This window comes from Cryptomeria japonica, chromosome 7 (assembly GCF_030272615.1).
Source record: "Cryptomeria japonica chromosome 7, Sugi_1.0, whole genome shotgun sequence".
In the NCBI taxonomy this organism is placed as follows: domain Eukaryota; kingdom Viridiplantae; phylum Streptophyta; class Pinopsida; order Cupressales; family Cupressaceae; genus Cryptomeria; species Cryptomeria japonica.
In genome coordinates, this window is record NC_081411.1 from 355,589,969 (window position 1) to 355,601,560 (window position 11,592).

General features: G+C 35.0%; 1 protein-coding gene across 2 annotated transcripts; it reads right to left on the reverse strand.

Annotated features, from left to right (window-relative positions):
• Positions 1-1,017: 1,017 nt before the first annotated feature.
• On the reverse strand, positions 1,018-7,398 carry LOC131051774 (boron transporter 4). 2 transcript variants are annotated; one of them, XM_059209061.1, is made up of 13 exons: positions 7,110-7,398; positions 6,940-7,022; positions 6,583-6,775; positions 5,786-5,924; positions 5,520-5,685; positions 5,128-5,294; positions 4,872-5,045; positions 4,651-4,746; positions 4,366-4,482; positions 3,938-4,257; positions 3,353-3,632; positions 2,153-2,302; positions 1,018-1,613 (listed from the first exon to the last, which is right to left on the reverse strand). In XM_059209061.1, exons 1-13 carry the CDS (start codon positions 7,214-7,216, stop codon positions 1,581-1,583), a joined length of 2,025 nt encoding a protein of 674 aa, XP_059065044.1. In that variant the 5' UTR covers positions 7,217-7,398; the 3' UTR covers positions 1,018-1,580. The 2 variants fall into 2 exon arrangements, with proteins under 2 accessions (XP_059065044.1, XP_057842362.2); XM_057986379.2 differs by having other exon boundaries at positions 1,018-1,777.
• Positions 7,399-11,592: the final 4,194 nt, after the last annotated feature.

Here is an 11,592-nt window from a genome sequence, read left to right on the forward strand (position 1 = left end):
AACTCCTCTTTTATGTTGTGAGTTAAAACGTGCATATGCACTTATTTTGACCAGGGAATAGAAATATTCATGAAACGAAATTCAAATTGTTAAAACCATTTAACCTTTTGGAATTACTAAAAATATGAATACTAATAGACATGTTAGAAACTCTCTGTTTAATTTGCGGTTGAGAATCCATTACATAAAAACTTATATCTGATAGTTAATTTTGATCTTTGATGTCATAAACGTTGATAGTTTCTTGAAAAGATGGAAGATGATGTATAAGGTTTGCTCTGTCTTGAAATCTATTCTTGAAAATGTAGAGAATAGTTTCATTTGCATATATCTGGTTTATGATTCATCATCTCCCATATATATATACACTGTATTTAGCTAAAATCAATATATGAATTCGGCTCTACCTTTACTGATCAAAAAAAAATATATTTGATGTTCTCGTATCAAACCCACATAATTGTTTACCTATTCCATAGAAGTCCATATCTTTTGTAGTATCAAGGTCTTGGACTCAACAAAACTTGATCTCCAGAGGGCTCAATCAGCACCATTCAACTTCACCAGTAGACCAATGGCCCATTAACAGACCATACCAACCTTGAAAGTAAAACCAAACTTTACAAACCCACTAATAATTGCATGACTAACTAGTCTTTAATTATATCAAACTCAAAACACACTATAACATGGTATTGAAATTAACATGTTATCAAGAGTGAACAATTATTTACAATCTCTCCTTTGTCCTCACTCACCCTCCCTCTCCAAGTTAGGAGCACAATCATCAGATACATTCCAACTTTATTTTCAAAAGCTGTATTCAGTGAAAATTTATAAATTATAAAAGATCATAAGGTCATTATTCATAAGAATTAAAAAATAAAATAAATATAAATATGAAAGTAAATTATAAATGTTTGTCTAAAATTCACTTAGCTAATCTCTACTTCAAAGTTTCAAACATTAGATTCTACATCAAAAAATGTCAAGAGAATTCTAACTTACATTATGATCTAAGAAATGGAAAACATTGAATAGAATCTTCTTTCCCATCAAATCTATATATAGAATAACTCTGTCCTTAACTTTATGCATTTACATAATGATAAATTCAAATTTCTTTTGCTTCAGCAAGGCAAGCACTTTGTTAAATTATGCCCATAACCCTTGCTTGGTTCTAAAACTTTTCATGGGCTTCTTCATTACACAAATTGATATGCAAGCTATGTTCATAAATAGATCCATCCTTTGGTGTGACTCAGACCAAAGCAAGTAGCAACAGTCTGCCATGATGGTAACATCCTCCTTTGTGAACAAAATGGTCACAAAATTTGTTTATGCAATCAATGCTTCAATCTTCAGCTCGGCAACATACTTCAGAGTCTCAGACTCTTATGCAATTTTCTGGAATGATTATATTAAGACAGCTAATATATGTCCTTCAAAAGAAAATTTGCCACACAAAGCTTGCCAAAAGAAAACTTGCCATACAAAGCTTGTCAAGCGCTGTGACATCTCTGGATGAAGCCAATTTTAAGTGTCAAGGACTGCCCTGATCCAAAAAGATGCTTTTTCTTTTAGTTGGTAAAGTCCCTGGAATCTGTGTGAATCTGCAGATACCAGACAATTTCATGTCATTTCTCATCCACATTTAGGCAATCCTAGTTTATGAAGAAGACACGATGTACCCTTGCACACATTCCCTATTATAAATATTTTCCCCAAAAAGATGCTTTTTCTTTTAGTTGGTAAAGTCCCTGGAATCTGTGTGAATCTGCAGATACCAGACAATTTCATGTCATTTCTCATCCACATTTAGGCAATCCTAGTTTATGAAGAAGACACGATGTACCCTTGCACACATTCCCTATTATAAATATTTTCCCTCTTGATATTTCAACTTATAGAGTTGAAATATAGCTAGCCATTCCAAACCATCTTTTCATATAAGTAGAGAATTCACCTCAAAAACCCATTTCAGTTGGGAGTTATAATCTTAAACAACAAGTAATACTGTAGTACAAATTTATAAGACTGGATACTGCTAGCCATCAAGACTCAAGTGATAAAAATGTTTTAAATCTTGTGCTGCTACAACGAATTCATTTAATTTAGAATGAAGAATAAATTGCAAAATCCAGATACTCACTGGCCGAAGTTTCAGTTCACCACGACTTCTGGTAGTCAATTCATCCAAGATTTCTGCATCACCAATGATTTCCTTGATACTATCCACTCTTCCTACTCGAGGTGTTCGAGGTGTTCGAGGTGTTCTTGGAGTTCTAGGTGTCTCACGTTCCTGCCATTCAATCCATGACAATATGATCAAGCACTTTTAAGTTTAAACATCCATATTCTATGGAGAAATGCATTTTAAAGGTGGCATTATCTTAAAAAATGGATGGCTCATTGTAAAAGAGCATTGTCACAAAATGTTTAACTCTAAATGAACACAGATAAAGTCACAAACAAAAATGCCTGTTCTTGACATAATCATATAAATGCCACGACTCCTATCTTTCGTTGTTCCCTATCAACCATCTTGGAGTCTAGTATTGCCAGTGTAAAGGACCTTTGAAAACCAAAAAAACTTCAGAATTCCTACTTTGAACTTGTAATACTCGTGATTCAGGATTTAGTCACAAAGCCCAAACTTGTTAAGCACCAACATACCTAGCATAACCACAAACATTCTAAGGAGTAACTTGATCGGTCACAGAACAAAAAAAAAGAAAGATAGCATTAACCAAATCAATTCTGTAGTCTGGAAGAAATTTACATTGCCACCTTCAAACCAAACTTAACAAATATGGGCCTATTGAGAAAACAAATAATACCAGATTTTCTATTTTCAACTTGTAGAACACATGGTTCAGGAATCATACAAAAGCCCAAATTTGTTAAATGTTAACTTATCTAGCACAATCACTAGCATCCTAATGAATAACTTGATTAGCCACTGAAACATGAAAAAGAAAGATATTTTAATGAAATCAGTTAGATGTAGTCTAGGAGAATTTTACGTTGTCAAATTAGAACCAAAATTAACAAATACTGCCAATATGTGGACCTATTTAGAACCCAAACATTAACTAATTTTTTATTTTTTACATGTAAAACTCATGGCTCAAGAATTATACATATATAAGCCCAAGTTTCTTAAGTGTCAAACCATAACCCTAACATTCTAAGAAAAACTTGCTTGACCTCTAAACAAAAAGAAAAAAGATAGCTTTAACTAAATCAATTCTGCATTGCTCACGAACCTTAAATTGTCACCTTCAAACAAAATCTAACAAACGAATGCACTAGGCTTCAAAGAGAATGGCTGTTTGAGAAAGGTCCTTACCCGAATAGAGAGGCTCAAATCCCGACGAGGATATGCTGCACTCTCTTCATATTCAGCGGCATCCAGCTCAAATATGTACTTTGCTTCAAATATCTTGGGAAGCAAGTACTGTCTAAGCGGTATTAACAAGAAGAAAGGGATTGGGAAAAGTATCCCTGCTATTGGTATCCATGTAACTCCAAAACATGCCAGTAAATAAACGAACTGAAATATGGTAAAAAGAGCAATGGTCTTGAAGGGCACTGTTTCCACAAATGAGGCATGCACGTCCTCAAGAACCCTGCATACAGATTGAAGACCAAAATTTTGTTAGGTCATTGCTAAATAAAACAGTTAACAAAACAGCAAAAATCGATTGGCTAAAGAAGCAAATACTTGTACAGAACAGATACAACAGATACCATTGTTTGCTAAATTGAAACTTAATCCATTATATGCATACTGATGTACTCCTTTATTCTTTATGTTTATACTGTATCAGATAAAAGTAAGACAAATTTCAAATGAACAGAAAGTTGGTTCTAAAGCCTAATAAGCATCTACATAATTGTAAAAAAGGATTGGTCACAGAAATTCTGAACCTACTTGAATCTGCGAGTTGGAGTGACAAAAAGCAGAAGCAGCCTTTCCCAAAATTGATTTCCTGGTAAACTCTCTATTGCCATGTAAGCAAAGTAACCCCATAAGACAGAATTAGGAACCATTTTAATGACAGGCATCAATCCCAAAGATCCACCCACAAGAATAGACTGCACTAAATTGCTCAGCCGTTGTTCCTTCACTCTAACCGGAAGACATGCCTCAATATGCTTTTCAGGATCAAAAGCATTTCCATCCATTTCATTTCCTGTACTCTTGAGGACTAACTTTTTCAAATCCTTAAGTTCATGGAAATCCTTTGATGTCTACAGGAATATTAAGGAAAAATTCAATTAAGATGCAAGAATGAAATTCTAGCTAGCTCAAATTCAAGTAAAAAATTAGTTGATCAAAGATTTAACTGATTAACATACAGGCCCATTCGGCTCCATTTCGATAAACACTTCCTGCATATTGCCATAAATCTCTGTTTTACTGGCTTGTTGTTCAATGCTTCTCTTTGCACTTTGTACCATTTTTTTCCGGATCATCTGCATGAATAGGTTCAAATGAGACCACTATAAATAGAACTGCAAAAAGACTTCACAGGTCAATCAATGCCTCTTCTTTCTTTTCTTTAGAAAGGATCAATTCAGCGTTAGTTGTTGCAAAAAGTGTGTTCATTCCAAAAATTTAACATGTATTGAAATTAAAATCACCTGTCGCTTCAATACTGCAAGACTTTTAGTATGCATAGGAGATTGTGGCAAAACACCATTTGAAGGAGGAATACCAATCAGTCCACATAACAACACCTGAAAGAAAGGAATGCAAAAGGCTAATTACTTCATTCATAGTAGCAATAGTTAGGATTCCACTTGCATAGAAAAAAATCTGGCATCAATTCTTAAGACAGAAGAGGGGTGTTCATAGAACCCACCATGAATCCTAGCAAAAGTATGTCATAATGGTAAGCTGATGGGTTTTTCAGATTGAATTCTTTCTGTTGGGCCATTTGGGATGCCACGCTGTGATCAAAGAAATAAAGTCCCGCTATCATAATAGCAGGTATAAATGCTGCCAAAATGTACAAAGGGGGTACATCAAGCATATCCTGTCAAAAGAAAGGTCTTGATCCGTCAGCTCACAATAGTCTATGGCATGATCCTCTTCCCAAGAACTTTGAATCCACTTACCTTAATAACTGTCCAATTAGATGAAGCTCCCGGAGACCATGGGTCAGGACTAGACAGTCTTCTAGGGATGCCTGAAGGTACTTTGTTTGGTGCAGAGTATGACACAGCTGTCCAGACTACAATCATCAATGGAACTCCGTAGTCTGCTATAAAACCTCGCAACCAACCTGCTTACAACATCCAGTATGTTTACTGACTCCTTTTTAATTGAAATGAAATAAAAGCAGTAGATGAAAATTGTCAACCACATAATTTGGTGCTATCTCTTAGGCATATTTAAATTGAAGGCGACACAGACCATGTTCAACAAGGAAGAATACCTTCATGACATTGTGTCTCTTTTATTAACAACTTGCATCCAGAATGTTACTGAAAATGGACTAGCTCGTTACCTGTAGTATATCGCCAAGCCCGTGCCCTTCTGCTTTTTAAGGCAGTGATCAATAGGCCAAAGGACAATAACAGCCCAAATAAACCATTTGAAAAAAGCCAGGGAAATTGAAATTCTTCATTATTGGGATTCTCCCGTTTAGGTACTCGGAACTCTTCTACAACACCCTGAACAAGAGTTATTAGTGTAGCATAAGAAAGTTAAACTTACTCAGACAAGCAACGAAACTTGAAGAATATTTTAACATGAAAAGAGAATGCACTCTACCTTGATGGCTTCTTGCATGAACAAGACTGCGATTAGCATGCCAAACAGTTCTCCAGCTACTCTTGTAAATCTGCTTATTACTGCGGCAGCCCCAAATATTGCAAGTAAACAGAGTAGGAGAGAAGTCCAGACACATGCCCTGCATAAAAGACCATGTCAAAAGTCTAAAACCTTTCGAAAGCTTGACAGTTGGAAGAGATTCAAACCTGACTGCCTATGGTACATTTACAACCAGTCAAAAAGCTTCAAAGATTCAAACGACCTAAAGATTGAAGATATACAAATTCATTTTCATACAGAACATGTGTAAGAACCCATGAAGGCCTCAAACATTTAAATACCAAAAGACAGAAGAGATTCAGACCCGCCTGCATTTTGCACATTTACAAAGTCCCAACAAGGTTTAAAGTTTCAAAAGCCTTGTTGATTTAGGATACTCAAACCCTTATGCGTTTGGAACATACACTAGTTAGTGGAGGGATTTGACATTTTAAATCTATCTGCATTTCCACATTAACAACAAGCCAACATGTCTTAAAACTTCAAATTTCCTAAATATTTAAGAGATTTAAACCATCTCTGGAAAATTTATGATGACGAAAATTTATGATGATCCAGTAAGTAAATGCTCTATAGATTGGGGAGATTTGAAAGTTATAAATCTGCATTTTGCATATTCACGGTTTCCCAACAATATTCACATTTTCAAGTCCCTGGAAATTGAATGACTCCAAATTTATCCGGATTTTGCATATTTCTGGTGACATAATAGGTACTAAAACTGTTGTGATGCATACCATCCTGCCCACGCCAGAAACAGGCGATGTCCTAGAGCACTTCTGCCCTTTGCAAAGTTATACATGTAGGTATACATGAGGACTGTTGGCTCGGCAACACCCAAGATCAGCAATGGCTGGCCGCCTAAAATGGAATGTATTATCCCACACAGAGCTGTGGAAGCCAGTGTTTGCACAGCTGACAATGTCCCATCTACAATGCAAACCACACCCATTTCAAAACCCAATAAATTAACTATACCCACTTCAAAACCCAATCTTTATCGAAAAAAAAGTTTCTCCTTAAGCAAACCCATTTCAGAACCCAATTTTACTGAAACAAAAATTTAACTTGACACAATGAGTTTAAAACACTACCTGTATCTCTGCCAAGTTGCTCCCCAAAGGCTATGACGGGAAGAGCTGAAGCGAAAAAAATGTATGCAGTGGGAGCCAATATTCTGCGCATATTCATTAAACATAATACATTTTTAGAATAACCCAATCAAATGGAATTAGTTTAAGCTAAAGAGGGTAGCTATTAGCACCTGAATCCTGCTGTAAATCCACCGATCCAGTCCTGTTTATAGCAGGGCAGCCTTCCTTTGATATCAGTGAGGATGCCAATGAACGGAGCATTCGACTTGTTCTCCATTGTCGGGAGTCACCAACAGAAAGACAGGATACATCCACAAAATGTAAGGCTGCCTAAAAGCTAAAATAAATTTTATTCCTAGCATGTACTAGGGAACGTAGAATACTAGTTCCTTAATTCACATGCAGACACTTCTGCTAGCCTGGCAGGCAGTCGGTGCCACAGTGGCTAGGTAGTCAAAAAGCCTACAACTGTTCTGATGAGTTCGTATTTTGTAAGGTTTAACATTGTCCTGTTTTGTTTTTTTTAATCTTTTCTTGTTCCTTTCAAAATATTGCTTATCTTAATCAAAAAATAATAATATAGAAATTAGTGGAAAGGCTTGAGTTTCAATTTAACTTGTTATAGAAACTTTAATTAAAAATAATAATAACAATTATTGTAGTACGGAAGATATATAATAGAAATAATACTTTTGTTTTAATTATATTAGTATGTACTGGTAATTTTGATTATAATTGTTTTTCATAAAATTTATATAATATTAAATTAAAAAATTGTATTAAAAAAGTTGATATGACAATGAGATTTTTTGGAAAATATATAGGTTCAATATCAAGGATTGTGAAAGTCAATCTTTATTCAATAAACTAATCAAAGGATGAGATACAAGGCTTGGACGACTAAAACATGAAAATCTGAAACTTATATGAAAATCTGAAGTTATCTTATTTGTGGAAAACCTAATTAGATCATTCTTCTTAATGATGTTAAAAATCAGCCTGCATATCATGCTTAATAACCCTATCTTATGTGAACTTAAAACAACAATAAATAAATAGTAATGAGGCACAAATTAGCAACATAAGAACACCACATAACACTAAATTTACAATGAGAAACCATTGCGGAAAAAAAATCTACGAAGAAGAGAGGTCAAATATGCATTATCAATGATAAATGTGCTTATAATACATTCACTTACATTCTCCTCTTTGCCTCCAATATAGCAACCCCTGTGTACCTATGAACAACCTCCTCATGCCTCCCACGTTTTCTTGTTCCTACAAATTAATTCTACATTTAATTATTCTTCATTGTACCTTCTACACCCAAAGAATTGAATTTATAGAATGGCAAGAGCTCCAAAACCACCAACGGATGTGTACAAAGAAGACTCCATATTCCCAATTACCACAACCCTTGTATTACCTCCATGAAAGCTAAAAGGACATTGGTTTTGGCTCCAATACTTTCCCTCCAACTTGGGCGCCCAATCTTGCTACAAGATAAACATTACATTAAATGTAATAAATGACATAATACCAAGAGACAATTATTGTCTCTTCCAAGCCCCCATTTGGAGAATCCCAAAGGTCACTCATTTGTCCACTTTCTAAGTCATTAATCATCTTAAGCTAGGCTCCACATGTGGGGAAAAATAATATTAAATTATTGTGTTTATAACCCACCTTTACTACTGCTAGAAATTGGGCAAAGTCTTTCCTCCTCTCTTGCACAAACATTGAGTTGGTCATTTGTGCTATCATTTATTTTTTGAGGTAGCATCTTTGTTTCTCTCTAATTGCATGGATTTGTTAATGGATGTAACTATGGTTTTGACATTGGTAGATTTGTATGTCTTGTTGTTCTTATTCTCCTTGTCTAAGTTAGAAGTCCATTTGTGCAATTCCAAGACACCAGTTAGTGGTTTTAAGCCTAATTAAACCTTGGCAATGAATTTGGCTTGTCAAGATTTACTATTAACCATTCCTTCGAGTCTCCTATGTGATGCTTTTAAGGACACGTCCATGGCTTTTGATCGCCTCCATCCATATTTAACTAAACAAATCTTAGATGATTTCATGGATAAATTCTCTACAATGCACCTTCTTCTTAGCCATGTGAAGCCTATTTCAGTATCCTCAATTACTTCTTTGCCTCCTCCAGAATTTAAAAGTTCTCCTAGCAACTTCAGCCTAAGGATGTCTCTATTGTTGGTACTAGCGGCACAAACTTTTGACCCAATCTTCTCAACATGAAGTTATTCTTGGTTTTGTTCTATGACTTCATTTGCCCTACTCTCTTTCTATTCAATTTCATTTGTATTTTGTTTTGACTAATAATTTTCTTCTATAAACATTATCTAAATGCATGCCCATTTAGTTATTTTTTCCTTTTCCACCCCATGCTTTAGGTTATTACTCTTAGGGATACTCTTCACATTGTAAACCTACTTTTTATTAATATGATATACCAATGATTTTTTCACCCTTTACAAAGAAACAAGAAGCAATATTTTGCCTAAACAAGTTCCATAATAAGAATGAGTAATCCATAAAAAAATTGTACAAATTCTAAAATATAACTTCAACGTTATACTTAATATAAAATTACTAATTTATATAGAAAAATAGACTATTACGATAGTCCTTGCAACAAAAAACTCAATTACGAAACACAAAATGTTTATCTCACACCTTCCCTATCAAAAAATCATAAAAATTCAACAAAAAAATGATGTTTTCATCCACATGAAATGATAAACTTGAAATAAATAGAAATATAAAATAATACTCTTACAACAATAAACTGAAAGCACAAATTGCACTCCTCGAAGTTTCACAATGCACCCCACTAGAAAAACTATTGCTACACTACTAGATTGAAACTTACCAAGAGCTAAAAACCATTCTAACCTCTAAAATGATAGAGCATAAAGAAATAATAGAAAGAACAAATTCTCTAACACTTTCAAGATACCAATAACACACTAGAAGCTCAAATATAACACCAAACCTACAAATAAATGTACATCATAATGAAACTTGTTGAAAATTGCATAATCCAGGAAGGTTTGGTGTAATCTCTAAACAAAAATTCTCTCCTAAATCAAAAGGTTTTTCATAATCAATTGGCTTTGAGCATGATGCATGTGAATCCCTCTTCGTTTGATTAGTCTAAATTGAAACTGCCTTTCAATTACAACAGTGGCATTTTGCATAATGACAAAGGGGATTCCCGGGTCCCCCAATGGGTTTTTAAAAATGGTGTTTGGGTTGACAAGTGTAAGCCTGCTAGGGCAACAAAACATCCACAAGAATGACCAACAACACCCAATGGGAACATGATTTCTTAGCAACATCCAAATTTCCAACATGTCAGAAGGGACTATAGAACCAGATTGGAACAGTGGAATCGCTCAAATGAAGTAAAACTCGGATCAAGAAAACGGCATGAGGGGAAAAAGTTTAGGTCCTCTAGTAGGCAAAAACCTAACAGGTACAGGTGGTTCAGAAAGGGAAACATTGCAAAACTCATAAGCGAACTAAGGATCCTCAAGAAAATAGAGTTGCAGAGTCATGGTGATCTATCCCCGTCATTAATGTTTTAGATTATAGTTTGGTTTTTTCATCCCATGACTTGCAGATAAATTCGGTCATCCATCTGTGGGGAGGTGACATTTCTGCTCGAAGTCTCCATAAATGGATTACAAAGCACCGGTACACCTCATTATATTTTCATTTGTTAGCAGAAGATTTCTTTGTTGTAGTTTTTGAAACAAAAGAAGATGAAAACGAGATTTTAGTAAAATTGCACTATTGGTACAATCAAATTCTTTTTGAGGTTCAACCTTGGAAACCCATTTGCAAACCCCTTCCAAAAGCATGCCTCCCAAGCCAATTTGGCTTCCCCTCCCAAATCTCCCCCTCGAATTCACAGATTAGCAATACTATAGAAGATTGGAAATTCTTTCAAGGCTTTTCAAAATTACTACTTGTTCTTGAGAAGATCAAAAGGTGTGGTCACACCCAAGGTTTACGTGCTTTTGGAAGAAAAAATTCCACTTCCACATTTCGTCAAATTACAGTCATGTCTAATGGTATATGGCACCAAACGATTGGGAAAAGGGTACCCATTCAGAAGAGAAGGATTATAAAAGTTAAGGAAAACTTCATAAAATTGAATACTCCTAGAACTGAACTAGAGAAGCATTTGAAGAAAGTGACCCCTCCAATTACCCCCTTGGATTAGCCTAGGGAGAATGAGAGACAGAGACATGCCCATATGGTTTCTAGAGCACAAACCTTTGACAAGGAATTTTTTGAACTTGGGTCAAATTTGGAGATAAGGGATGTTGCTCAAGAAGCATGCATTGATCTTGTAGTTGCTGAGAAAGACCCACTTTTCAAATAACCTAGAGACTCAAAAAATGATCTAAATGCAGAAGATGGATGTCTACCAATGGCAATAGAGGGATATGTGCACAACAATATCTAGCTTAGGATAAACTTTTTTTCAAATGTGAGAGGTAGTTTGTTAGTGGCGGATTGTGCAAATGGCAAGAGTATTCAAGGATAGTAGATGGATGGTAACCTACAAAACCTCTTAGCACTACTAGATCTAGAGGATGTTTCTTTCTAAGATGTTGACAT